The sequence below is a fragment of the Pollachius pollachius genome (assembly GCF_949987615.1).
Source record: "Pollachius pollachius genome assembly, chromosome: 16".
Classification (NCBI taxonomy): domain Eukaryota; kingdom Metazoa; phylum Chordata; class Actinopteri; order Gadiformes; family Gadidae; genus Pollachius; species Pollachius pollachius.
The window spans coordinates 10,295,149-10,322,877 of record NC_136949.1 but is presented as its reverse complement, the minus strand read 5'-3'; the positions used below and the strand labels follow the sequence as shown (position 1 = coordinate 10,322,877).

General features: G+C 45.4%; 1 protein-coding gene across 2 annotated transcripts in view; it reads left to right on the top strand.

Annotated features, from left to right (window-relative positions):
* cdc42bpab (CDC42 binding protein kinase alpha (DMPK-like) b) overlaps nucleotides 1–27,729 on the top strand; it is a 76,091-nt gene that overhangs the window by 10,535 nt on the left and 37,827 nt on the right. For both annotated transcript variants that reach the window (XM_079753709.1, XM_079753708.1), the window contains exons 2-6: nucleotides 13,063–13,154; nucleotides 18,469–18,552; nucleotides 19,798–19,893; nucleotides 21,012–21,160; nucleotides 26,919–27,012. In XM_079753709.1, coding sequence (XP_079609835.1) covers nucleotides 13,063–13,154; nucleotides 18,469–18,552; nucleotides 19,798–19,893; nucleotides 21,012–21,160; nucleotides 26,919–27,012 — 515 coding nt within the window. The remainder of the gene's footprint in view (nucleotides 1–13,062; nucleotides 13,155–18,468; nucleotides 18,553–19,797; nucleotides 19,894–21,011; nucleotides 21,161–26,918; nucleotides 27,013–27,729) is intronic.

The window sequence follows — 27,729 nt, the reverse complement described above, 5'->3', positions numbered from 1 at the left end:
TGTGTGACACACTTCTCAGTCAGCCTCCTGTTCCGTCTGAATCACCGCCTTGTTGAGCGGCTGTGCGCTGAGTGGTTGTTCACCGACTGGTTTAATGAAGGACGTTAGGCTAGGTCATACTGATTAGCTCAATTTTACTAAGTAACAGGGTGTTTCAGCTCATCGCTAAAATAGTAATAGAACACAGCATCGTGATATATTAAAATATGCATGAATTATGAAGAACATTTCAATACAAATGTATGAACATGGTATACATTAAGTGTGTCGAATGATCCAGCTCAGTTCATCACATTGCAGTCGATTTATCATCCATTCATTTATTGTTTAAGCTTAATACATGCAAGTATTTAGTTGTGGTTTTATTCTTTTCATTTTGCTGATTTTGTTAAATAGATGCATAATCAGTGAGATCCTCAGGTATGATCTCGAAAGATGTAATTAGAAATCCTAGAGGGCAGAGGTCAAGGATTAACACCCAGGTCTAGTCTCTTAACGCATCTCTAGCACGTCTCTAGGCTGTTCTCACTCGACTGTGATCAATACGGACTGGAAGTACTGAAACCACTTCTATGGTTTGCTGAGATTTGCAGAAGTGGTTTAATTGGTTGTGTGGGTGTTTTTTTGTTAAGTTGTGTTTGTGTGTGTGCACATGCATGCAAAGCACTTGGTTGTCCTTTACACTTGCATGCAATGACATTTCATGACACACACATAGGAAGTCTCCGTCTCTCCACAGGGGAAATCCTGTGGTTGATTGTCATCTCAATTGTCTGAAACCCCCCTCCGTCATCTCTATATATAGAGCATTGCATCATGGGAAATGTCCCCTCCCCACCCCTCCCTCAGTAGTTGCATCCAAGATCCAAGTCTAAGATGGTGTCACTTATCAGACCCATGCATAATTAGTCATGTGTTTTCACATCCCTGCAATCTTTTTTTGTTTTTGACAAGAAAAGAAGCGTTTTCTTTATGGATAACAAAGTATGTAGATAAAGATGTTTCAGGGTTGTTCATATGTTTCATCAGAAGCTATTTATTTATAAATATTTTATATATATTACATGCGTAATATAATGTATTTCATCACATATTGTGTTTCTCTATTTTTAGCCAGTAAGTTTCCATCTTGAGGATAGCACTGCCTTTATATCAATGGTTCTTTAATATTAATATAATTTCCCAGCAAATTGCATAGGGTTCAAATACGCTGACCCTTTGCTCTCTCTGTCACATATCCCTGAACCTATTCCACTCACACATTGTTAAAATGGCCTCTTGCTTGAACAAACTGATGTTTATATGCCAAAGGGTGTTGAAGGGTGACAATTAGTCTTCACTTACTGGATCACCTTGCTTGACCTCACTCATTAACTTCCATAATTACTAGTACCAGGCTGCATAAAAGGTGTGCACAGCCAGCCACAGGTCATAATAAAGGTGTCATAATTGGCTGCCCTATGTTTTGATGCCTTACCTTCTAGTTGTGTGTGAGTGTGTGTGTGTGTATGTGAGGAAGGAAGTGGTAGGATATCGGGTGAAATCTCCTTTCGGTGTTGATGATTACCTAGATGTCTGGCAACCTAGTCAAACCAAAGCACCCGTCTCCTGCTCTCACACACACACACACACACACACACACACACACACACACACACACACACACACACACACACACACACACACACTACACAAGCTTCTTATCAACGGGGTCACATGTTCTCTGTACTTGTCTTATCTGCACGGCTGCCAGTTAGCGCTAACGTGACACCGATCCATTAGCCCCGCGCTAACCGCTAACAGCGACCAGCAGGCCCTAGCCAGAGACGTAACGCTCTGAGAAATAACGACGGGCCTTTCCCTTCTCTGTTGATTTGGCGGTGATTGTGGTTCACCTGGCGGGGTCACCGACGTATTTGTTTTGTTAAGGATTATTTCCTTTCTGTTATGAATTATTTTGCTTATTGTTTTCCTGTAGTTATCCAATGCAGTCTTGACTTGGACTTTGAGGTTTCTCAGATTGTATAATGTTTAGAAACCATAGTGCATTCATCTGATAGCTTGTGGAACTCCTGCGGAAGACGGTTAAACAGGAGCTGTGGGGGGGAAGAATTTGAATGTTTACAGTCGCAGAAAGAGAGGCAAAAACCAAGATTGCAAGTTGAGTTAAAAAATGCATGAGTTATCAAATACAATAGACAAATAATAATATAGGCATAGTCTGCGGGTCTTGGGCAGTCAGGCTGTTTTCCAGCCTGGTGGCTGTCGGCAACAAGGAACACCTGACGCTCCATCCTGCACCTGTGAGGGAGGAGCCAGTGGCTGCTCCCCATCTGCCACAGCTCTTCATAGAGGGAATGGGATGCCGGGTTGCCCAGGATTGCCCTCACTAGGTCCGTCATCCTCCCCTCCACCACTGCCTCCAGACTGGCCAGTTGTAGCCTCAAGCCAGTGATGAAGCTGGCCTTCCTCACTGGCTTGTTGAGTCTGTCGGTCTCACCAGCCTTGATACTGCCACCCTACGGCGCCACAGAAAAGAGCATTGTGCTGGCTGTCACAGACTGGGAGAACATCTGAATTTGGCGCAAGCCATTTTGTTGTATGTGCACTCCCAGGAACCTCTACCAACCACCTTCTCTTATCTCCTCCCCCTGGATGGTAATGGGGGTTTGGGGCTTACTGCTACGTCACAAGTCCACCACCAGCCAAACAGTATGCCAGTATGCAAGTGTTTGCCTAATAAATGCACCGCAGTCGAGACCCTGTTCCCGTCTCTGCCACTGTATATCTGAACAAAATTGGACAGATGTGGGGACTAAACATACTTTCAACTACGAACATTATGATGGCATGCATTTTGATATAGTTATATGAGACATTATATGAAAGTTTGTCTCTGACTGTAGCTATACATACAGCATGCTCACGTTATGTAGTGTTTATCCGATTTCTAGTTCATCAATCTTTGTCCTCCTAGCTGCGGTCACGTGCGTGTACCTTCGCCCCAGCAATGAGCACCAGGCCTGCCCCAGCACGCCCTGGCTGCCGACAAGTGCATATTTTCAGGGATGCTTTCGGTTACAAGCCCCAGCACTCTGACACTTTAGCGCTGGAGTGTGTAATTAGCAGCCATGCTAGTCTCTGCTGGCTATCACAGGCTAGCTGGCTCTGTCTGTTGTTGAGGGCTTTAATGGAGGAGTGTGCATGCATGTGTCTATTACTTAATTTTTTATATATTTCACCGCCGTCTCCTAGCAGAGGTAAAAACCGAGTTGGTCAATTATTAAATTTCTCTCTATGGAAAAACTGAGCAAATGGTGTTGGCAAATTATATCTTTATTTTTCAGATTCAAGAATGCAACAAAAAATTCAATAGCCTAAAACCATGTGTATACAAACACATGTATGCACACATGCCTTTTGGAATATTACGGTTGTTCAAACAAACATATCATTATTATTATTCTAATTATGGCTATATAACATATCCAACCATTTGCAACTCTTCCTTCGTCTTGTCATTATGCAGTATTATTGTGGAAGGGAAGGTTGAATACTCCCACACAGAAATAACGCCTTCTCCGTCGCGTTTGCACACAGTTTACATTCCTTAGAAAGTATTTGGCTGGAGACGATGTTTGGGCCATCTCAGCCACCATAGCCTGTGGTCCTAAAGCTCTCATGTTCACAACAACACACTCACTCTCTCTCAATCACTCACTCTCTCCCCACTTCCCCACCCACATCTCACTCTGTCGTGCAGTGTTCATACATTATTTGCTTATATACACATATATTCTCTCTGGTGTGTACAGATTGAAGGATGTCTCATTATGTTCAGTCCATCAGTGCTAGTAGAGAGTCCTGGCCGTTTCCCTGCTAGCTACATTAGGGTATTTCCCTGGAGAGTTTAGCCATTATGTCGTAAAATAAAACATACAGCCATACGCAGAGACATAAATACCACAGCCATCTCGGTCATGTTTTAGCAAATAACAGAACAGTACATTGTAAAGGAGAGTATCCGCAGCTGCAGAGCTTAGGGGAATTTAATTTGGGTATGTTATTTAAAGTAAGCCTCCCTAACGGCCAGTCTTATGGTATGTATGATTTGGTTTTGGGTGAAAGTCCTAATCTAATCTTAATCCTTATCAAAGTGTGCCTGTGTATGTGTATAAACACACATCTATACATGTGTATTTCCATGTGTAGAGGGTCCGTTAGCCGTGGAGCAGGTTCCACCGCGTTGTATCAGAGACCTCTGTCATTGTCCCCCGTCGCACGGCCCCCCTAGGGACCCCCAGGTGCTCCCTGACGGGCCACGGTCGTGGCACACCTTCCCAGGCTCGTTCCCAGAGAGTGAGAAGGGGGTCTCGGGTTACCTCCCTCCACCATGACACATACCGCCGCAGGGAAGCTCCAGGAAGACCCGACTGAATGGCGGGGCGCTGACACCACCGGGGTCGTCTCTGCCTCATGGCCCACGGTGCTGTTTGGGGTTTTTCCACAGAGATGGTGTACTGAGGGGGTGTGAGTGTGAGTGTGTGCGCGGTCGATTCATTGTCTGCGTCTTTTCAGTGTTCTCCCCCGACGGTACGTGGCCTATGGTCTTCTTCGATTTCTGTCTGTCTCCGTCTCTTGTGGTCTCTACTATCTTTTCCCTTTCGGTCTTTGTCTATAGTTCTTGCTAGCTCTCTCTAAGTCTCTTTGTCTATTACACTTGATTATTTTCTCTCGCTCTGTCCGTCTGTTGCTCTCCCTGAATCCAATTCTCTCATTTTGTCTCTCTATATCACTGTCTCTCTCTAATTCTCTTTTTTTATGTAAGCATCTCTTTTTGCAGTAAGCATGTATTGAAAGTTGGAAGGCATATAAATGAAGCTATTATTATTATTTCTGATTGAATGGTAACAGTGAATTTAGTCAGTGTCCAACTGTAAATACTGTTCTGAGGCACCAGCGCTTTGGTTTTTTCTCTCTCTTTGTGATGTGGGAGAAGTTGTCTTTCGGATCTTTGCCAATAAAGTTATTTGTTCCTGGGATGAAGGGAGTCTGTTGAGGGGGGGAATTAAAGCTGTCTATGTCTCGTTTTAATTGGATGACTCAAAGATGGGGCTGACTGGAAGCGCAGGCCCTTAAAAACCATTCCTCAACGTTAAAGGAAGGCAGAGTTGAAAGAACAGACGGCAAGTGTGAGCGTGTGATTCTTCGCTGGTCTTGTTCTCACTTCAGAGAACGCACCATGAAAGTCCAGTATTCTAGTGGATGTAGCATTACAGTGTTAACACACCTCTTTTACTTAATCTTCCATGTTTTTCTGTTTCAGTTGTACTCCTTTATAAAGCGGACGAGATGAGACGCAACAGATTTGATGTCAGAATTTTTAACATGAACCTTGATGAGGTGATCCATGCCTTCCATGCAAGACATTATTATTGGCATCATTATGTATATATGAAATGTGAGTGGCACGAATCATTGGTCACAAGGCAGGCCAAACTTTTCCTAAATGTGCATAAAAAGGCAAGCCTTTACTGCTTGGTGGCCAATTTTAACACAACGGCTGGAATAATGAATGGCACTCCGACTCTCTCCTTGCTTTTGACTCTGTATGGTTCTCATGATATAACAGACAGACTCCTGACCCTGGGTCACATTGTTACATTTTCAACCCACTTTAATATATTCATGGTTCTGGCTTTGGCTCCTTTTTAAACGGGACTCTTGATGGCTCTCATGGCATAACACGATGACAGGTTATGTTAGGGCGGGGTAGTCAGACAGTCCCCTGATCTCTCTCTCACTCTCTTTATTCTCACTCAGTCAACCCCTCTCCCTCCCTCTCCCTCATATCTCCCATCCTTCTATCTTGACCATATGGTTCTCATCATGACTCAACCCTTGAGCTCAGACGGTCACCTGACCATCTCCCAAACGGGTCACACGTAGGGACACCAGACTAATGCTGTGGCGGCTGTATCTCCTGCTAATATCCCTCTGGGGGGGTGTGGACTCGGGGACTGTGACCAGTCCGGTCTACCCAGTGGCCTGAGACGGAGCTGGGGGGTAGGGTGTTTGGGTGTGGAGCTTTGGGTGCCTCTTTGAGGTTCTTCCTGAACCTAGAACCTGGCCCGCTCATTCCCCGTCTTGGCTGGCGTTCTCACACTGCATGCCCTGGGTGTGTCGCTATGGGGGGTCTGGGGGAGGGGGGATACAGGGGTAGGGCTGTTTTTAAACGGGTGCATTGTTTTGATGGGCGGTTTGTTTTGTAGTTGTTTTTGATTTAGTTGTTTGGCATTTGGGTTACCTCATATTTTCGGCACATCCTGTTTGCGATCGTTGTATGTTTGCTGTTGTGTGAGACGTGTGTGTGTGTGTGTGTTGGTGTGTGTCGCCTATGTGGCTATCAGCAACACAACTCGCATTTGGAGCCATTGAATGCCATTGAATTGGCCACCCCTTGTGCTATTTCAAGGACACACACACACACACACACACACACACACACACACACACACACACACACACACACACACACACACACACACACACACACACACACACACACACACACACACACACACACAAACACACATACACACATTCCCCCGGCCTATCAATAAATATAGTTGAGGGATCTAGCTTATCATGTGACCCTAATGATGGGTCGATCTGTACCCCCCCAGCCCCCCACCGTCGTCCCCAGACACAAACCCGACCCGGGACGGGCCTGTGGGTAGCAGTTGGCCCATTTGTTTGGGTGTCTGTGTGCACATATCACATGTGGGTCTCCGGCTGCATCTATTTATATTCATATGGAGCTATATCTTTTTTGAGCGAGAGAGGCAGAGAGCATGCAAGTCTGGTGTCTCTCTCTCATTCTATTCTGGTCTTTGCACATCTGGAGTGATAAAGCCTCTGGTTATCACAGGGTTAATTTCCATCCGTGATTTGAGTAATTGACTGGCTGTTGGTGTGCTGCTTGTGAATGGAACCCTTAAAAGGGATGGAGTTTGGTTTATAAGTAGTAGTGGGCACGAATGCTTGTCTTTTTTAGGCACTAGACTATACAGTCTGGTTTCTGCGTTTGATAAGCAAGCTGTTTATTCATGCTTGAATCCACTGTTATTCATCCAGTTTATTTTTAACCTTTTTCAACCTTGAAACCTTTTATTCTAGTGTACAGGTTTTAATGTGAGCCTAATTTGTTCTAAGTTTCCATTGGACTCGGTACTTCTGATTCTATGAATTCATTGTCCCGGGAAGTACATTATAATTTTGTGCTAGGGGACATGATTTCTGCCTGGTTTATCATTGATAGTAATTCTTGAGCCTGCTACCGCTAGCCTTAAGGCTAGCTTAAGGGCACTGGCTTTTGCTGGCACGGGAGCATTAAGATGACACTGACGTAGCCATTTTAAATTGGGAGCTAACGTTACAGTGTTTCCTGTGATTCAAAGCGCTTTTTTTTATGGCAAAATTCCTCCTCCTCCTCCTCCAAAGAAGAAGCCCAAGGACATGTGATATCAAATGAACCTAACAAGCATTTTAGAATTTAATGGCTTCCTTGGAGTTTTGAATGCCGAAGCGTGAAAACTTTCCATGTAAGGAAAAAACGACCCGAAAAACCTTCCCTCCCTGTAATGGGCCAAATATTAGCTCAGATGCGGCATTTTCTGACATGCTCTGAATCACTTAGATGTCATTAAGTGGGTGTTCTGACTGGCTTACATTGTGTGGTTTTAAGTCGGCCAGTATGTCAGAAATGTTGTGACATCACGAGAAGGGGGTCGCCGCCGGTCCGTTTCATACAAGCCAAGGTTTGAGGTAAGCCAAGAAATGTTACGAGGTGTGATAAGCCCATAGAATCCAACCTGCCCCCCCCCCCCCCCCCCCCCCCCCCAGCCTCCAGAATCCCCCAGACGCCCCCCTTCCTGGCGGTCCCTTCACGGTCAGAGGGAATGGAAGGACGTTCCCAATCTGGGAATTGTTAAGCAGAATTCAAAGTCGCCATAATGCGACATTCGAGAAATGCAGGCAGTCGGTGCTCAGCCATGCATTATGGTTGCTGTTTCGCCATAGCAGTGAGCTGGAATGAACCGTTTGGGCACTCTTCACATGGAGCTTGGAGATCGCAGAGTTGCAGGACATGCGACAGAGAACCGCGTGAACAGTTTGTGAGATCCGTGGTTACGTCATTTTTGGGTCATGCTGGCTCGCACAGTTCATGCACTGGGTTAGGGCGACCATTCATTTGGTTCTACGGCTCCCCCTCCCGTCTCTGCCTTCTGCTCTTTTTCTCCTCTCACTCGCGTTCTCTCGATCTCTCTCTTTTTCTCTCTCCCTCATCTCAGCTTCTTCCTCTCCCTCTATTGCTGTCTTTCTCCCTCTCTCTTGGCCTCTCTCTCACTGTGTCTGCCTCTTGTCCTCACTCTCTATCCCTCTGTCCTTCACTCACTCTCTCCATCTCACCTCCTCCTCTTTCCTTTTTCCTGACACTCTTCCTTTCCCACACTCGGTCTCCATTTTTCCCTCTCATTGTCTGTGTCTTGTCTCCCCCCCCCCCCCCCCTTTTCTGCAGCTTCAAGTGTCTCCTGGAAGCTGCATTTTTCTGTTGTTACCTCATTGTGGTAGTAAATAATCCGTTATGGCTTCCAGATGACCCCCTCCCTCCCCTCTCCCCCCCTGCCTCTGTCCCTCTACGGAGTGGAGGTCTGGGCTAGCTAGGTCAGTTACCTACTGTAACTAACTAGCAGACAGCTAGCCACAGCTGCTTGTTTGGAGATTCTCCATTACTTTGTGTATCTCTCTTCCTCTGTCTCTGTCGCTGTCTCTCTGTCTGAATGAGTGTAATCTACTAATCGTCTGTTGGAAATTGCGATGATCCATCAGGAATTTCAAATGAAATGTGCATTTAAGTTCTCTTTCCCTTACTTAAACACACAGCAGGCAGACACCCCACGTAGACAGAAACTGCACAGTCATCAGCTTCAAATGCACATACAGCATGCACACACACACACACACACACACACACACACACACACACACACACACACACACACACACACACACACACACACACACACACACACACACACACACACACACACACACCATGGTAATACCCTTGGCTGAGGCCAGAATGTGAACGTCGAGCATGTGATTTGCGGCTAGCTAGCGTCTATTAAGTGAAGGCACTTGCGTGTAGTTAGAGCATTTCCCCGCTGATGGTTCCGGAACACTGCTGGCCCTGTTTCGGCCCCGATGTGGGCCAGACCCGGCCTGGCCAAACCAGTCCGGCCCTGAGGATTAGCTGGTTCTGGCGTCATGCATGTTTTTCCAGTTAGCGTGTGTGTGTTTGCTCGCTCCACATATGTATATATGTGGGTCATATGGAAGACTTTCTCTGTTTTGGGAAATCTGTTCCAATTGCGTCTGTATGTACGTGTGAGCGGTTCACATATACGTACAGGCTCACAGTGAGCCTGTGTTCATGTATTTGCAGGGTGTGAGTGTGTGTTTTGATAAGCTTGAGATTATGTAGGTATGTTGAAGGGAAGGGTCGGTCTTTATTTGTTTATGTATAAGCATGACTTTCGGGTGTTGTATATAGGTGTGCATGTGTGTGAATAAGTCTTAGTGTAGTATTTAAGTTTTCTAAAAGGGTGTGTACCCTTTCACAGCATCTTTAAGTTATGTAGTTGAGTAGCTGTCTAACCATTTGTCCACTACGGTTTGTGTGTGTGAGTTGTGTGTGTGTCTGTGTACGTCAGAGTTTGGTATGACTGGCATGTCATCATGGCTTGGCAGCTGTTGTCATCACACACACACACACACACACACACACACACACACACACACACACACACACACACACACACACACACACACACACACACACACACACACACCCCTTCAGCACAGTTTCTCAAAAGCAGTGACACACCTTGCCATGGCAACCGTTGCCATGTTTGGTCCAAGCAAGTGTATTTTGATGGACCATCAAGATAAGCACTCTAACACAAGTTTTTTTCTGTGTGTGTGTGGTACATAACAATGAATGTCGCAGGACATGAGCTGCTTCTGATCCTCGTGAGAAGTGCACTCAAGGGAGCATGGGTTTATGTGTGAGCACTGCGTTTTGCATTAAGGAATTTTTTTTTGGCAAACATGCGTGAGCCATATGCATCAGTAACCCTTATCGTACGATATAAAGGCTTCCCGTGTGAGGCTTCTGATGAGGTGAATGGCCTCTGAGTGTAAAGTCTTCTCAGGGAGACATTGCTGTCAATTGTTAACAAAACGTAGAAGAGTTCACAATAACCGAGATCAATGAGAGGCCAAAAGTGAGCTTTGACATGAAAAACAAGGTTTTGCAAGCACAGCGAATCAAATACTTTGTTGAGGTTGAAAACGTATTAGATTTGGCTGCTATAATGTCTTAAAACCAAACAAAAACAAAAGGCCGCTTATTCGTGTACTTTTAGAAAGAACATTTCCCGTAGTTTTGCCCTCTAGAAAAATACTTACCGGCCTTCTTGTTTGGTACTCTTGAGTGTTCTTTTGGCCGAAGTTGTCTTTTAACGGTGGCCAAGAGCTTCTGCCAGGAACAAAAGGAGACCTTTCTGAGAAAGGTTCAAAAAGCTAATATTCCCTACTTTTAAATTCCCTACTCTGCAAGATAATATTAGCATAGCTTGCTGGCTAACGACAAAGTAGCATTAGCATGTGCAAACAGACAGATGTACTTTGTGACATATTGCATTTGAAAGAAGTATGATGCATCTATTCTATATATTTAGGTCTGAGTTCGTAACGCTAAACGATTTACTATTTCGTCATAGCAGACACTTTTATCCAAAGCAAGTGACCAAGGAGCACATTTGGAATACAGTTGGTGGTTGATTTACAGCATCTTTCTCAAAGATGCAGTGCAGTCTCTCCATGTCTCATCTCTATCCATGCTGTATATAAAACAGAATGACCTAATGGTAATATCAGATGTGGCGACCCTTGTAGAGTTGATGTGGTGTTGATGGGGTTCTTTGCTGACTATAGGGAAAGGTTCCCCAGAGTAACGTTTAGCTATTGGCCGCTGGTCCTCGTGAACGCTGATGGTGGGGGCAGGGGCATCTTCAGACGATGTATAATTTGTGCTGTCTGTTGTTTTGTTACCTCTAGATTTCCCCCTACACATGTTTAGCATATTAACAACTTTTTTATTCAATGGCACCATTGTTCTTTGGAAGCTTAAATGAGGCCAGGCTGCAGACCTGGTGTTTATGTCTGCCACTTATTTATTGCTGCCTCATGCATTTATATTTTATCTTTAATCGTTCAGGCCTGTTGGTGCTGTGAATCTTAAGCTATGGGAGCTGAAGAGGACTAAAATAAATAGTGGAAAAATAAGCACTACAATGCATTGAGCGCATACCGGAACAGATGTATATCTGTTTAAAGTTTGAGAGAGGCACTGTGTGTGTGTGTGTGTGTGCGTGTGTGTGTGTGTGTGTGTGTGAGTGTGTGAGAAAGATCATTTAAGGTTTGCTCAGCCCAGCGTGTGTGGGAGAGAGTGTTGAGTTCTGAGTAGCCTGTTTGTTTTATATCAGCAGGCATTTCCGTCTCCACGGCGGGAAAAGTATCTTTCCTACACAGCACCGGGATATTCTGTGGAGTCATGGCAACCAGACAAGTTCTGGCGATGATTGGCTGATGAGGGATAGCAGAAATGGGCTATGGGTGCCAGCTATTGGCCGCCTGTCAATTTACCACCACCACCACACGAACGTACATACACACACGATCACACGCATACACACACGATCACACACATACACACGCGTACACCAACGCCATGCTGCGTGAATGTGCATAACAGATGTTAGGCAGAGAATACTCCTTTTGTTAATCAGAGGCCATGTAAAGCTGACACACTGTGCGTGCTGTGTGTGTGTGAGTATGCATATGGGCCAGCTTGTCTGAAGGCTATTAATATAAGTCTAGACTAATCCCTTTTATGAAAGACCTTGTACTGTACAGCCGTCAGTGGTGTCGGAAGGAATCTCCTAACTTAAAGAGCAACGTCGTACACCTGAACGCCTGCGTTCTTCACCACGTTCCTTCTTCTAAGTATCAGGACAAACGGGGTGCCAGTGTAGCCAACGGACCCCCACTGCCGGCCAATCGAGGTCACGCTAGGCATGCTGGGATCACGGAAACCAGGAAGTGGTTGAATTGCCCTCCCTCACAAATGAGGGAAATGCTGACTTTGTTGTTGGCTGTAGGTGGGGATCTGGGAGCGCCCTCAACCCCTCGTCTTCACCCTCACCCTCCCTTCCTCCTCTCCACCTCACCCCTCTACTCCCTCCCTCCCAAGTCCTTCTCTCTGTGTTGTATCCATGGTGATAACAATAATTAATCTGCATTCCCTGCATCCTGTGTAGCGAGACTGTTATAGATCAAGGTTTTGCTTACTCTCGCTCTCTCATAAAAAAAATATATAAATCCCTTTTGTCCCATTATGGCCACCAGAGGTAAAGCAGGGGGTCCTGGGTGGGTAAAAAAGGCAGGAAACCAGGCCCTGACCGCTTGTGGTTTCTTTTGTGAGCAATCCACCGAGAAAAACCCAAACCATAAAATGAACGAGCCCTCAGTCATCTCCCAACATTAATCTCTTGATAAGGAGAAGTTGTTTTTCAGGAAAGGCCAACATGGAAACACTAGACTAACATTTTAACGACCGCCTGAATAAATCTTGCTAGACTGCTAGAGGGCACTTATCACAAAGATATTGTGATTAAGAAAAAAAAAAGGGTCAATGAAGACTAAGTATGTCTCAAACGATTGCTTTCGTTGCAATCCTTTACTCGAACATAAACGTCCTTCTCTCCCATCGTACTTTTTATTCTAGCCTATATTTTCTTTTGCCGTCTTTTTTGCTGAACTAATCTGGCTTTGCGGTCGGATTGTCTTCATGGTAGCCCCTTATAGGTTTCTCCTCTGGTCTGGATGAGAACTGTTGGCATCTCTAACCGTCTCTCTCTCTCTCTCTCCCTGCAGCGCGACCCTTCACCTCCAAGGTGAAGCAGATGAGGTTGCACAAGGAGGACTTCGAGATCCTCAAGGTGATTGGACGAGGAGCCTTTGGAGAGGTAATGCCCTTCCTGTTACTGTGTTGTTTTTTATCTGAGGGTTTTTCAAGTCATTGAGCACTATGGTTCCAGTCTACCAATGAAGGTCACTGGAAAGTTTGCCGGAAAAATGTTTTGAAAGTTATTTTCAGACAAGTAAGATATCTACCTAAATACCTAAAGACATGTGCCATGAAAGTCCTCACCTCCACTTGAATGTGAATGTTTATTTCTTCCTCTTTACATGTTACCGTATTAAATGGTGTTTGGCTTTCTCCTGCGGGAAGGTGCCCCACACTGAGAACAAAAACCTTCTGACAGGATCATTTAGCTCTATTGTTCGTTTGTTCTCTTTTTTTTTCTCTCCGTCTTTCTTTCGGAAATCCCTAGTCCCATGGTCTCGTGGAGTGATGTCATGGTTTGGGAATGCAGGAGCAACAGGTAGCAACAGAGGTGGTTGTCAGTCACCCAGCACCCAGCACTGCGTCCCCAACTACACACTATTGTTGTGTAATGTATTTAGTGTATTATACTTATTAAGGTTGTTTTTCTCTTTTTCATGAGTGGTAGAATTTGGTCCGTACCCTGGAAATAACAATTGACACTTGATTGTTCAGAGAATTAATCAAATCAAAGCACTTTTGTTTTTATTAGGGGTCCCCTATTGTTACTGTAACTATTTTTCCCCCTCAAATTCTGTAAAATTCATACTGCAGCCTATACCGTAAGTCGAAAACTATTGAAATATTCAGGTATGGTTACCAATACCCCCCACTACCCATGAACCCAAAACTGTGGTACTGCACCCAAAGGTGGCGCTATTGTAAAAAATCCAGAATTAGGCTTATTTCTCCTCACCAGATTGACCTGGACTCAAAATTCTTTCATAATATTAATCTCTAGAATCAGATGCATCTTTTTCACCCAGGCTACAAAAATAATCAAAAATTCCCCAAAATCTTCACATAAAATCTTTAGACCAAGCCTCACAAAAACCATCAAACAGAATTTGTTTTATTTAGTTCCATTTGAGAAATATTGGCCAATAAAGTTGGAGCAGTTAGCCCATTTTTCTTATGACCATTTTGTTATTGTATAAAAAAACATACGACTATTATTAGGTGGATAGCAATACCCCCACTACCCAGAAACCCAAATTATGGTACTGCACCCAAAGGTGGCGCTATTTAAAAAAAATATGAACTAGCCTTATTTCTCCTTACAAGATTGACCTGGACTCAAAGTTCTTTCATCATATTAATTTCTAAAATCAGAATCATCTTTTTCACCCTGGTCTTCTGCTCTAAAAAAGTTAACTTTTCGCACAATTTCATAGAAAAGCCAAACGTCCACAGTCTCAACCCATTTTTCCTATATGACCATTTTGTTATTGTATAACTACCATACGGCTATCATTAGGTGGATACCATTAACAGTGCAAATTTACAGATCTGTACTCTTTTAAGAAAGCCCTTAATTCTCCTATGAAATGTGTGCTTGGAGTTTTCTTGATGCTGTGTGCTTATCAATCGACATTTTCACCCTGTGAATGAGGCTTCATGCAGTTCAGGAATGTCAGTGGCTCAACGGGATATTGCTTTGTACTGGTGATCCTTAGGTTGAGAGTTCGAATCCTGATTCAGCTGAACAAGCTGAACACTCATTTAAGAAACACAACATTGAACAGCACCTGAAATTGATCAGGCAATCAACATTCCAGCTCATTAGTTTACAAGAATCGGACTGTTAAGACACAGTTTGGCATTAAGGCGAACTTCTTCGTCAACCATTTTTCCTTCATAATTAACTCATATTTATATTTCTTCCGTTAGTGTTCTTGACTACAAATGTTTAATTTCCCCAGAATTTCAAAGATTTTTCAGGTGTATGCTTTGAAGAAAGCCCTTAATTCACTTAAGAAATGTGTGCTTGGAGTTTTCTGGATGTTTTGTGCTTATCAATAGACATTTTGACCATGTGAATGAGGCTGCCGTTCAGGTTTATAAGTGGAACATCTTTCCTTAAATATGACAATTATGTTATATTCATATATCTTCCATTAGTGTGTTCTTGACTTTTAATTTTGCTCGGACCCCTTTAATCAGCTCTTGCGGTTATATTTATAATCATCAAAACATGTATGCCTCGATTTTCGAAGCATAGAAGCACCGGAATGTTAGTTTTTTTGTTGGAAGTAATGATTAAGCAATTGTTTAGTAGTTTACTTTAAAAAGTACTTTAAAAATTAGGATTTTAAAGTACTACAGCTCTCTTGAGTCCTCTCAATATGGTGGAGCATTGGCAACCAACCCTATAATATATAAGCCTGTTTCATACGTTCCAGCTGCATCCAGCGAGTACATCGTAAACGCGGAAAACTTGTAAAATCTAGAACAACGAAGTCAGCTTGATGTCCTCTCTGACAGCTGTTTGGGCGGTTGAGGCGGCCTTTTCTATTTTATAAGCTGTTGTATGTGTTCTTCAACCACTTTACTTCTTGTAGAAAAGTCCTTTCCGAGTAAATGTCATATTTACTGTAAAGCTGGTGGTGTCGTAGGAGTCAGCAGCCACTGTGGGCTGAATGCTACTGTGGCATTTCTGTGGTAATGTCACCGTTACTTGATCCTGGAAGAGAAAATATAGAATTCAAGTGGTCCGCAGAACGTGTTGTAGTCTATTCAGTGTGTGTGTGTGTGTGTGTCTGTGTGTGTGTGTGTGTGTTTGCTATTATGGGATGTGGCGGAAAAACTGCACCTCACAGAGACTGTGTAGATTTTATGCATACACAAACGGCTGACGTGCAGATAGAATTACATGGCAACACACAAACACTCTGGTAGTGTACCAATGCACACTCACATACATACAGAGTAATACAATGTGCAGATCAAGTGCTGTGTAGTGCGCACAAGATATAAATATAGTGCAATAGCAAATGTACACAACATTAGATTAGAAACACACACACAAACACTCACATTCACATTCAAAATACACACACACACACACACACACACACACACACACACACACACACACACACACACACACGCATACTCTCAATCAAAACACATATATACTGTGTACAAATAAATACATACAATATTGTAAAATCAACAAACACACATGCACATACTGCACGGGGGCCGAACCCACCCACCCACCACCCACAACCCACACCCCTTTGGCCAGGTGCCCAGTGACTCGGGCCCCTCCTCCCAGCCTGGCGCAGGTTTTACTGGAGCTCTGGGTTACATGGATTAACCTCGCCACAGGGCCTCCATGTTTTAACCCTCAGTGTCAAATACCTGCAGCCCTCTGATGAGGTCTGGCCCTTTGCTCACTGGCAGAGAGAGAGAGGGAGGGGGAGAGCGAGAGAGAGGGAGAGGGAGAGAGGGAGAGATGATCTTATTTGTTAATGCAGATGAGACCAAATTAAATAATTGAACAAAAACATTACTGAATGAGTACCAGTTCTGTGTATTCTACTGAGTGGCCGCTTGCAAAATAACCTGTTCTTCATACATAATTATTTTTGAAACTTATAATTATTTCTTACAGATCCTCCCAAGTCCATTCAGAGATGCCCTCACGAGGAGCACACACTGTGGCTTCATTGTGTTTGTGTGCCAGTATTTGCATGTAGTATACCGACTCCCAGGGCTGCACTGTGGTAATACGAAACCCTGCTAGCGAACCAGTCTGTGTTGTGACTGCTGCCCTATATTAATTAGGGAATTTGCATGGGTTAGCTCTGAGCATTCCCTGTTGTGCTGCCATTTGACTGTGAAAGGGTCAGCAACTATCTGTTAGCAATTCAAATTTCAATGTTAGCATCTCTGTTTCTACTTCATGATTTCTCTTAATGGAGTCCAGTGACCAGATGAGACCCAGGAGAAATGAAGCAGAACAACGCTTAACAGAGATATTTTATTGGCTGCTCCTTGTGTCGCAACAGGGAGTCTTTTTGGAACCGCCGAGAGTTTGAGGGTAAGGGTTAGGGAACAATGGCTGGCATCAGACCGTGAGTTCATTTGTGGGCAACGCATACGTTTGTTGGTTCTCCAGAACCTGACGCTGCCAGGGTGTGCCCGGTGGTCTGGCCCAGCTGCAGAGATGGCCAGATTAGCCCGGACTCTTTCCCGTCATGCATTATTACCGCATGACGGGAATAAATCCATTCATCCAATTTTAATGTGCATTAAAAAAAAAACAGCATCGGACCTCGCTTGTGACAATAATCGGTTAAAGCGAGTCGGATCAAAGTTGTTGAGAGAATTTATGAATTTGCTTCACAGAACCCAGCTCGTTTATATACGTTTTGGGGACCATGGTTGGATTCCCAGAGAGGAGCAACGTCGACGGAGAGATGAGGTGGAGAACGAGTAGAGGAAAGATAGAGACACACAAACAACAGGTCGCTGCCAAGAACAGTCTGCTCCGAATCCCCTCTCCTCCTCTTTTCTCCTCCTCCCCATTACGGGGTCCACCTCTCCTCTGCAGAGGGAAGACGGGGGAAATCCAAACAGTGCAGGAATGTTATCATTGTATTGCATTAGCAGCATTTCCTGGCTCATTTAATAGACTGCAGACTCATGCAGCCTGCATGGACGCCTAGTGTCCACATGCACGCGTGTGTGTGTGTGTGTGTGTGTGTGTGCATATTGTCTATTCATATTTTCAGTGTCAAGGTTATTGATTATTTCGTTTCACACTTTTGACCCAGTGAGATACAATGATGTGGTCTTCTTTTTGTTTGTCTGTGTGTGTGAGTCCATATTTGTACCTTTTGCGTTCTTCTTATTGACGTATATACAAAGAATATACCTTCAAGAATGTTTTTCAGATGAAAAATGCGTGATTAGCTAGTCGGCATTCAGAGGGGGGCGGTTTGAGGTTGACAGGCATGTCCTCTGAAACAGTAGAATCAGTTCCGTTGCCACAGCAGATACATGACTATCTTTAATATATCCGCCTTCAAATGTTGATGGTTGAAAGGATCAATTTAGGTGTGTGTGTGTGTGTGTGTACGTGCGCGCCCATCAGTCAGACAGCAGCTCCATTTCTAATCGTCCATGATCACTTCCAAGACCCTGTTTTCTCCTTCGTTTACGCCCATACATGGAGAAAATGTAACGCAAACGGTATCGTACCTTCTATGTTGTCATTTTTGCACTCCTAGGGTTACCCTTTAAAAGACATGCAGGACTACAGGCAGTCCAATATAACCTGCGTCTGTCAGAACAAGGAACAGCCTTGAATTCACGCGATGCAGTTAAAACACATGTTTCTATCTCCTCTTTCTCTCTCTCGCTCTCTCTCCTTGCCGGTCTAGGTTGCCGTGGTGAAGGTGAAGAATGCAGACAAGGTGTTTGCCATGAAGATCCTCAACAAGTGGGAGATGTTGAAAAGGGCTGAGGTGAGCGCCGTGCGGAACGCCGACCTAACCAGTAAACAGCACCAGTCGGTATCAAATGGGAAATGATCTGTGAAGCACAACATGTCTGCCACTTCCTCCAACAAACAGTTTTCCAGATTGGCAGTTTTCTATGGGCTGCTCACCCTATCCCGAAAGAGTGTGATGTGGGTATTGACCACGATGGAATGTTAAAATTCGTAGGCGGAAGTTCTCCTGTTTAAAAATGCTGGTTTACTTAGCCTTCGACGAATGAGTCAAATCATTAGTCTATGGTGGACCAGTCTTTTTCAATGACGGAGGGAAGGGCTGACGTATATTTTCATTCGAGATGTATACATTATTTTTACGTTTTAAGCCCAGTGACAGTGAACAAGAAAAGCCTATCCCAATCCTATGAAATGAGCAGATCCCATCTGGTTCTGTTTTTCCCACGCAGGACATAGTTTGGCCGAAAAAGCTTGTGGTGTATCCTGCCAAATGACCGGATTGTTTGTTTTCATTGAACATTCATAGGAAAATTAAACCCCTCGTTGTTTTATGTGAGTTACTGAACACGCGGCAAATTGGCAAAAAGTTAGATGTTTGTCTTGTTTGTCTGAGGGTCATCTACCCTGGCGTAAGAATGATTGATTTTTATCTATTGACGATCAAGAGAAAGGCCAACCGATCAATAACCCTGCCCCCTCCGATCAGCGGCTGGCTCCTACTGGCTGAGACAAATGTCACTACAGATGGATGCTTTTCCTATTGACCTCCACTGGTCCCTTGGGCTTTGAGTCCTCTTTCATTGATCCTGATCATGCAGTACTCAGCTGAGTGTCCTTGTGTGTCATCGATATTGGTATTTTTAAATGAGTCAAACCATTATAATCCATGTGGTCATATCATATTTTACATGATATGATATTCTTGAGCTTAAACTATGCTATACTAGGGCTAGTATATTATTAGTATACCAACATATTGCCAGCACTTACTGCAAGCTATGTTGGCATGTTTGCATATTCAAAACCCCAGACAATGTCCAGTCTACTGTACACATCTGAAATTCCGTATTTCCCTGCCTCTGCCCATCACACGCACGCACGTACACACACACACACACACACACACACACACACACACACACACACACACACACACACACACACACACACACACACACACACACACACGTACGTGTTTGACATGTTTCCGTGTGTTTATCGTGATTCTGACACGTTGACATGTCGGTCCCCTCCCCAGACGGCGTGTTTTCGGGAGGAGCGGGACGTGCTGGTGAATGGGAACAGCCAGTGGATCACCACCCTGCACTATGCCTTCCAGGATGACAACAACCTGGTGTGTTTTGGAGGGTTGAGAGAGAGAGAGAGAGAGAGAGAGAGAGAGAGAAACTGAGCAAATGAGAGAGATGAATAGATGCTGTGAACATGAGAGGCTACGGTGGCTGAGATGGCCCACAGTGTCCGCAGCCAAACACTTTGTGAGGAATGTCAACTGGCCATAAATGAGCCGTATCTAACCTCCACACACTTTCACGCATCTCCAGTCCTCTCTGCCCGGCTCAACCCCCGCAGCCCACCGAATACCGACCGCCAGAGCACACATAACACACTGTAGAGAAACAATATATCATCGAACTGGAAAAGGGTTCTCTACCTCAAAGAACCCTGGCGAGAACCCCTTGTTGCAAATACCTTCCAATACAGAATACTGGGACATTTCCATTGAATTTCCTCCCCAAAATAAACTCCTTTCTTCCAAAATTTACTCAATCATCCTTAAGGGCAAAGAAAGGACACACAAAGCAAGCTTGTTGGCCGAGAGACACGCCTGCCCCACTTTGATTGGCTGCTGCCGGCCGTCATTGAGGACAGTCCCCTCCCCCTCCTCTATATGAACCCATGGTCATGGGGGGGGGGGGGATTCCGGGGGTTCCTGTCATTCCATTTCTAACATTCTAGAACAACAAATGGCCGCCTAGTGCTGGCCTCCCCCTCGGGCTTTAGAAAAACATGCTTCCACTAGACCTCGCACACGGCTATTTATAGGAGCCATTGCAATGCTCACGAAAAGGGGGAGAGGTTTTATTTCTTGCTTACATTGTGGGGAGACCGTACAGTACATTACTTGGGTAATACACACTGTGATAAGCGGGAATGAAAGGGGTTGGGAGAGTGAGCGTGGGGCTGAAGGATAGGCGGGATGAAGGTGATGTTCCTGCCTCTCTGCCTCTCTGGGGTGTGTGTTCCTCTCTTGTTTCTCTATCCCTTATCATCATTGTAAAGGGACACCCACGCTGCCAACCTGTACCAAGTGGCGTCATGTAAAGAATGCAGTTGATAATTAGCCTGCTGGCTAACACTGGCACATTTACAGGAATGTAGATTCATGTGCACTGTCCTTTTCTAAATCAATAAATAAATGAACTATCTGCGTTCCCCCGTGTCTGTCTCTAGTACCTGGTGATGGACTACTACGTGGGTGGGGACCTGCTGACCCTGCTCAGTAAGTTTGAGGACCGGCTGCCGGAGGAAATGGCCCGCTTCTACCTGGCAGAGATGGTGCTGGCCATCGACTCTGTGCACCAGCTGCACTACGTCCACAGGTGAGTGTGTGTGTGTGTGTGTGTGTGTGTGTAGGTGTAGGGGGGGCTGTGTGGTGGCTGTTAACAATCTCAACCAACTACAATATAGCCATCGGTAAGACAGTGTGTGTCTGTTTTGTTTGTTGATGTGTGTGTGTGTGTGTATGTGTGTGTGTGTTGGAATGACGCAAGATCTAAAGGGTTGTAGAGTAAGGTGTGTTTGCTTATGAAAGAGTTCTATTGTAGGGGAAGTGGGTTATCTTCACCATATAACTATAACTCTCTTATGTACGGCTGTGGCCTGTCATTGCTTTAGCCCTTCCAAACAAATCTTACACAGACATAAAGTATGTACCCCAACATATAGCCCCCTCAACGCCCCTACAGTCATTGTCTCTCAGCTCAACAACCGCTACATCAACCGCCCCTCAAATGTGACCGGCTATCAAATGTGACCGGCTATAAGATTCATAGACTTGCACTGTGGGAGAGCAAGGGAGAACTATATACGGATATAGATAGGCATGTATATTTCTAGAGTAGAGAGAGCATGGGAAACAGCCAGAGAGACAGGGATGCTGAGCCACTAATTGTATGGTGGTGTCTGGGGGCTGTGGGTGGGGGTTAGTGGCAGTAGCGCGGGGCGGGGGGGTGGATGGGGGGTGTGTGATGTTTCTCTTTGAGGACCTCTTTGGGGACTGTAATGACTGGGTATTGACAGGGGTGTGGGTGGGGGTGTGGTCTCCATCCATCCCCCTCTCGCACGCTGACACACACCCACAATCACACATACTCCCAACCCATACATACACACACACGCCAAACTGTGCACGAAATGAGAGATTGGCTCCCTGGAAAGGGTGGAGAAAACCCTGCAAGTCCCAAGAGAGGGTAGTTTCCGTGTGTGTGTGTGTGTGTGTGTGTGTGTGTGTGTGTGTGTGTGTATACATGTGTGATGTGTATATATTCTGGACCCTTTTCAGAGTTTAGACTATTGCAGTTTTCTGAGATGTGTGTGTGGTGTCCATGATATGTTTGTGTGTGTGTTCGCCCACGTGTGATGACGGGGGTGTATTTCCAGCCCTCATGACTCAACGGACAAATGAATTGAGCCTGTAATTTGAAGACCTCTGGTCTGTTCACGGGTGACTTTCCCCTTACACCAAACACACACAACCCATAAGGGCTCTGAATGGCTCAGCCAGGGGGCCTTTTAAAGCCCATTCTCCTACTGGATGGCAGTTCAATACCCAGAATTCTTTGCAGACCTCTCTAGTCACTCTATTCTGCCTATTCGTTTAGACACAGACTCTGACAAATAGGCCATCTAATGACGTAGAGGTTGTTAGGTAAGCCAGAGAATAAGTTTATTTACCTTTATGTATTTTTATGTCTACTTATTTTTTATCCTATGGTATGGTTTCCCTTGGTAACAAATAGTTTATGTGTGTTTGTGTGTCTCATCTTCCAGTAGGGGATGCCAGACGTTTCAATAGGACGACTCGACATGAAGTGAATCAGGGCATCTGTCTGCTCCCTGTGTGTGTTTCTTTTGTGGTAGAGACTTTTGGAGAAATTACATCGGGGGTGGGCAGAGAGTGACCAGTGTGTGTGGGGGTCAGTGAGTAATGAGGGGTCGGGGGATGGAAGAGGACTGTTGTGTGTGTTTGATGAAAGAGTGGGGGAGAGAGAGAGAGTGGTAAAGCTGTTGACAGGTAACATCTGTTTCAGGGGGCATCTCTCTCTACTGTAGATTGCATGGCAGCTCAGTGTGTGACAGTGGGTGTGTATGTAGGTGTGTGTGAGAGTGAGACAGTGTGTGTGTTTGTGTTTGTCAGTGGGCAGTGATGTGTGTGAAAAGAGACATATGTGTTGAGTTATTGATCCCGTCAGTGGGTGTAGCCACAGCCAGCAGATTCGAACAAAGACACACACACACACACACACACACACACACACACACACACACACACACACACACACACACACACACACACACACACACACACACGGCAAGTGATGTTGTAGTTAATCGTCCACTTGCCTCTCTGGTCTCCCGCTTTGTGGAGGATGATCCAGGTGGATAAGGTCATTAGATTCAGCCTTGATAAAATTGATAAAAAATAAAACACGCTGAAACCTATGCCGAAATGGTTGTCTTAAGTGTGTATGTGTGTGTATTTGCGCATGTCTGTCTGTGTCTGTGCGTCATGCGTGCGTGCGTGTGTGTCCATGTGGCTAGCTCTCCAGATGGGTCTCCCAGATGGAAGTGGCGGTCTTAGGGCAGATTAGCGCGCTCTATTCTGGGCCCCCGCTCGGCTCCTTAAGACCAGAGATGGCTCGCTGACACAGTAGCCTAGTTGGCCCCGGCTACCTAGCTTAGCCTGGGTTAGCCATTGCTCTAGCCCGGCTTAGCCTTGTAGCTTAGGGCTAGCTGGCCTTGCCTATAGCGTTATGATGCTGTTGTGTTTTTTTTTTTCTTCAAAGTGGTTGCCTTCTAGTCACATCTGAGCTGTAGGAATTGAACTGGCGGCCCGAGTGACTACGGTTAATCATTACAGAGAGGTGAAAGAGAGAGAGGGAGGGAGGGGAGAGAGATGAAGGGCGATGCTAAGTGGGAGAGAAGAGACGACAAAGAGAGAGAGAGAGAGAGAGGAAAGAACACATGTATAAATGCTATATAAATGGCCAAGGAGAAACGCAAAGAAAATTGAGAATAACAAATTGCTTGGAAAAATAATATTTGTTCAAAAATACAAATAGAGGGTTATGAAAGGAGTGTCAGGGAAACCACAAGGGGGGGCAGTGGTGGAGGTAGTGGTTGCGGTGTTGGCTGTGGTCGTAGTAGTTGTGCTATTTGTCGCAGTGCTGGAAGCAGCCCTGTTTGTTTGATCTGTGCTCATTACCAGCTCAGGGACCTGGCTGAGTACTAAATGGTTTATCAAGAACTGTGGCCCTCCTCTCCTCCAACCCTCACAAAGCTGTCTGGCTGGTGTACACACGCACACACACACACACGCACACATGCACACATGCACACATGCACACATGCACACCGGCACACAGACTGCAGTGCGTGCTGTGGTAGCCATGTTAGCTCCCCATGGTAGATATCCAGGATAACCGTGCCGCTAAGCTAACGCACTGGTCTTAAATTGCTGTGGTGCGAACGAAATTCACTGCTAAGTATGTATTTTTATAGGGCTATCATGGTGACTTAAAGAGGCTTCTAGGAACTAGCCATGATGCACGTTTATTGTTTTATTACACACTGGGCCTTTCTGTGTTGACGCACTGAACAGCAACACCATATTTATTAACTGTTTGGTTGTATTCAAGTCGTGTGTGTTCTTTTTTGTGTTTTAAAGTACCCAGGACAGCAAAGTCCAGCTACCAGGTAGATGTGTGTGCAGTGACATCGCTGCACTGCGATGGGGGTGTTACACTGTCATGTTTTTATGCAGGACATGAGGAAGGAGGAATAAAAATAGTAGCCAGCTCTATCTGTCTTTGTGTCTCACCTTTAACCACTCATTTGTTTATCCTCCTGTCCATAAAAGTATAAAAAGCCAATATAAAGTATAAATATAAATAAAAACACCACCCTTCCTTATCTACATCAAGCAAACAAAGACACCAATTAAGTCACCATGGAACCCCCCCCCCTCCCTGCTCTTCATTTGCCTATCCTTGGACCCGCCCCCTGCTGAGTGGGCCATGCCCCGCCAGGAGACCAAGAAGCCCACCTAAAGAGTTGAAGTAAGGTGGTCCAATACACTCCAGCACCTGTCAGTCAAACGCCACCTGTTAGTACCCCCTGGGGTCCGACTCCCTCCCTCCCCCAGTGCCAGTCCCCCCCCAAGCATGCTGTCGCTCTGGTACATTCAGCTCCTATTTATCTAGCTAGCAGCTTGATAAATGTCTGATTTAAGCCACTATATGGCTGTGATATGCTCCTTGTTATTTAATATAACAATCGTTCAATTGTTCCTTTATTTTTTTTCTTAAATATATGTATGTTAATGCCCCCTTCCTTCCTTCCCTGTTGTCTGACATCATGAGGATCTTAATTTCCACAGCAAGGAAAGCGCTGGGTAATTGTAGCGCTGTCGATCCTAGGAGTTATTCTGGCCTGCGATCCCACCGCACTTTGAATTACGGTTACTGCATGGAGGAGGGGGAGAGAGAGGGGAGGGAAGGAGGGAAAAAATGTCGCGGGGGGGGGGGGTGGGGGGGGGTTTGAGTGGTTAGCATTCATACAAACGCTGTCGTATTCAAATCTCACACACGATTCCTTCCATTTGATCCGCGTGTTGGAAAGGGGGTCAGGGCTGACGTAAAAAAATGGCCGACTTTCTACGGAATACGTCAAAGCGGTTTTAAATAAAAAATCTCAGAGATTTGTGCTGTGCTGTATCTGGCCAGGTAGTCATGCGTATTCGGTGAGAGGAATAGTTTGGGGATTCGGTAGGACCCGTCCTTTTTCTCTGGGTTTATTTGAGTATGTCTGGCGCAGCGCACTCCGTAGAGGAGAGCAGAGGGAGGGGGAGGATTAGCGCTGATGTCCCGACGTGTCTGACGGCGCTAAAGGTCACGTTAGCCACGTTATGAGTGTCACCGCCGCTCAGGTGATCTCTCCGCTGATTCACGATATTAACAGTCATGACCGACTGGAAGGGCTTTTGTATGGGCTTTTGTGGCTATTGCAGGGTTGAGGGTGAAACACAGCCACACATAGAGACACAGACACACACACACACTCACAGACACACACATACACACTCACAGAAACACAGACACACACAGACAAACACATACACACACAGACACACAAACACACACACAGACACACACACAAACACTTAACAATCTGGTCTGTTTTTAAGATGGAGGAGATGTCTGTGTGTGTACCTTGCTGTGGTTAATTTCCAGCAACAACAATGTCATGTGGCTAATGCGCACAATTGGGGGAAATTACAGTTGATTGCATCAAATATTTGTGTTATTACAGTGAGTTATTATACACAAACATGACATGAGGAAATGAAGCCAAATTTCCCCAGGTGCTGCTTTTTCATTTCATTACGACCGGGGGGAGGTGTGTGTGTGTGTGTGTGTGTGTGTGTGTGTGTGTATTTGTGTGCGTAATGAACGCCTGTCTGTGCACGCCTGTGTTTTAAGGAGTCCCCTGGGTGCTGTTGCGTTTGGAGGAATCTATCATTGGTCCTATCCTCTTGCTTCTCTCAGGACTGCACACTCAATTTGTCTCCTCTGTCTCCTTCACTCCCCCCCCCCCCCTTCCTCCCCCTCCTTGATTCTGCTTTCTCTCTCTCCACTTTTTTTTTTTTTTTAAACCTTTTTTATCACCATGTTTATCTCTTTACTGTCTGGATCTCTCCATTGGATTTATTTTATTCTCTCTCTCTCCTTCCTCAACTCTTCCCTCCTGTCTCACTGCTCTCGCCCTCCTCACTCATGTTCTGTCTCTCTACCTCCCATCTCATCTCCTTCCTCCTCTCCTCCCCCTCCTCTCTCCTTCTCCCCCGTCCCCTCCCCTTCCTCTCCTCGCCTCCCCTCACCACCTCTTCTATCCATACCTCCTCTCCTCTCTCCCCCTCATCTCCCCCCTCCTATCCTGTCTCCTCCCCTCTCCTCTATTCTCCCTCCTCTCGTTCCATCTTTCCCGTTCTCTCTCCCCTCCTCACCTCTCCACCTCTCCTCTCCTACCTCCTTTTCGTCTTCCCTCATCCCCCTCCTCCTCCTGCTCCTCTTCCTACAGGGATATCAAGCCTGACAACATCCTGATGGATATGAACGGACACATCCGCCTGGCCGACTTCGGCTCCTGTCTCAAGCTGATGGAGGACGGAACGGTGAGCACACACACGTGCACAGAGACACACTTGCACAGATGAAAATACAACAGTCGCACACGCACACACACGCAACACACACATGCATGAGCTCTCAAGTTGACACAGCTACACCTGCATATTCACACCTGCAGGTCCCCCCCCCCCCCCCCCCCCCCCCCACACACACACACACACACACACACACACACACACACACACACACACACACACGTCCAGATGCACATGCACACACGCACACATTGTGTCCTCTACTCCAAAGCACACAACCCAAACCACATGCTCTTCCTCCTGTACCCCCCCCCACACTGGGTACCTGGCGAGGTATGTTTGGATTCTCCCCCAGTTCCAGCAGACTCTTAACCACAGCCAGACCTCTCGGAGCGAACACTAAAACACAAACCACAACATTAGAGTCACTTTCCGTCAGCATTAGAGCTTTCAAAGAGAAGCAGAGGAAAAGTGAACGATGAGAGACATCTTTTATTATGACAACAGCTGAGTCATTCAGGGCCAGGAATCCATACTGGCAAATAGTCAAGATGCTAATGTTTCTTTCTGTATTCAAACCACTTCCTGATATTGAGCGGCTAAATAGAAAATGGGTCAAGCAAACTTATGCTAATATCCCCCCAGAACTAGCCCTTTTCTTCTGATATTCAAATCACATCCTGATATTGAGTGGCTAAATAAAGAATAGGTCAAACAAACTCATAC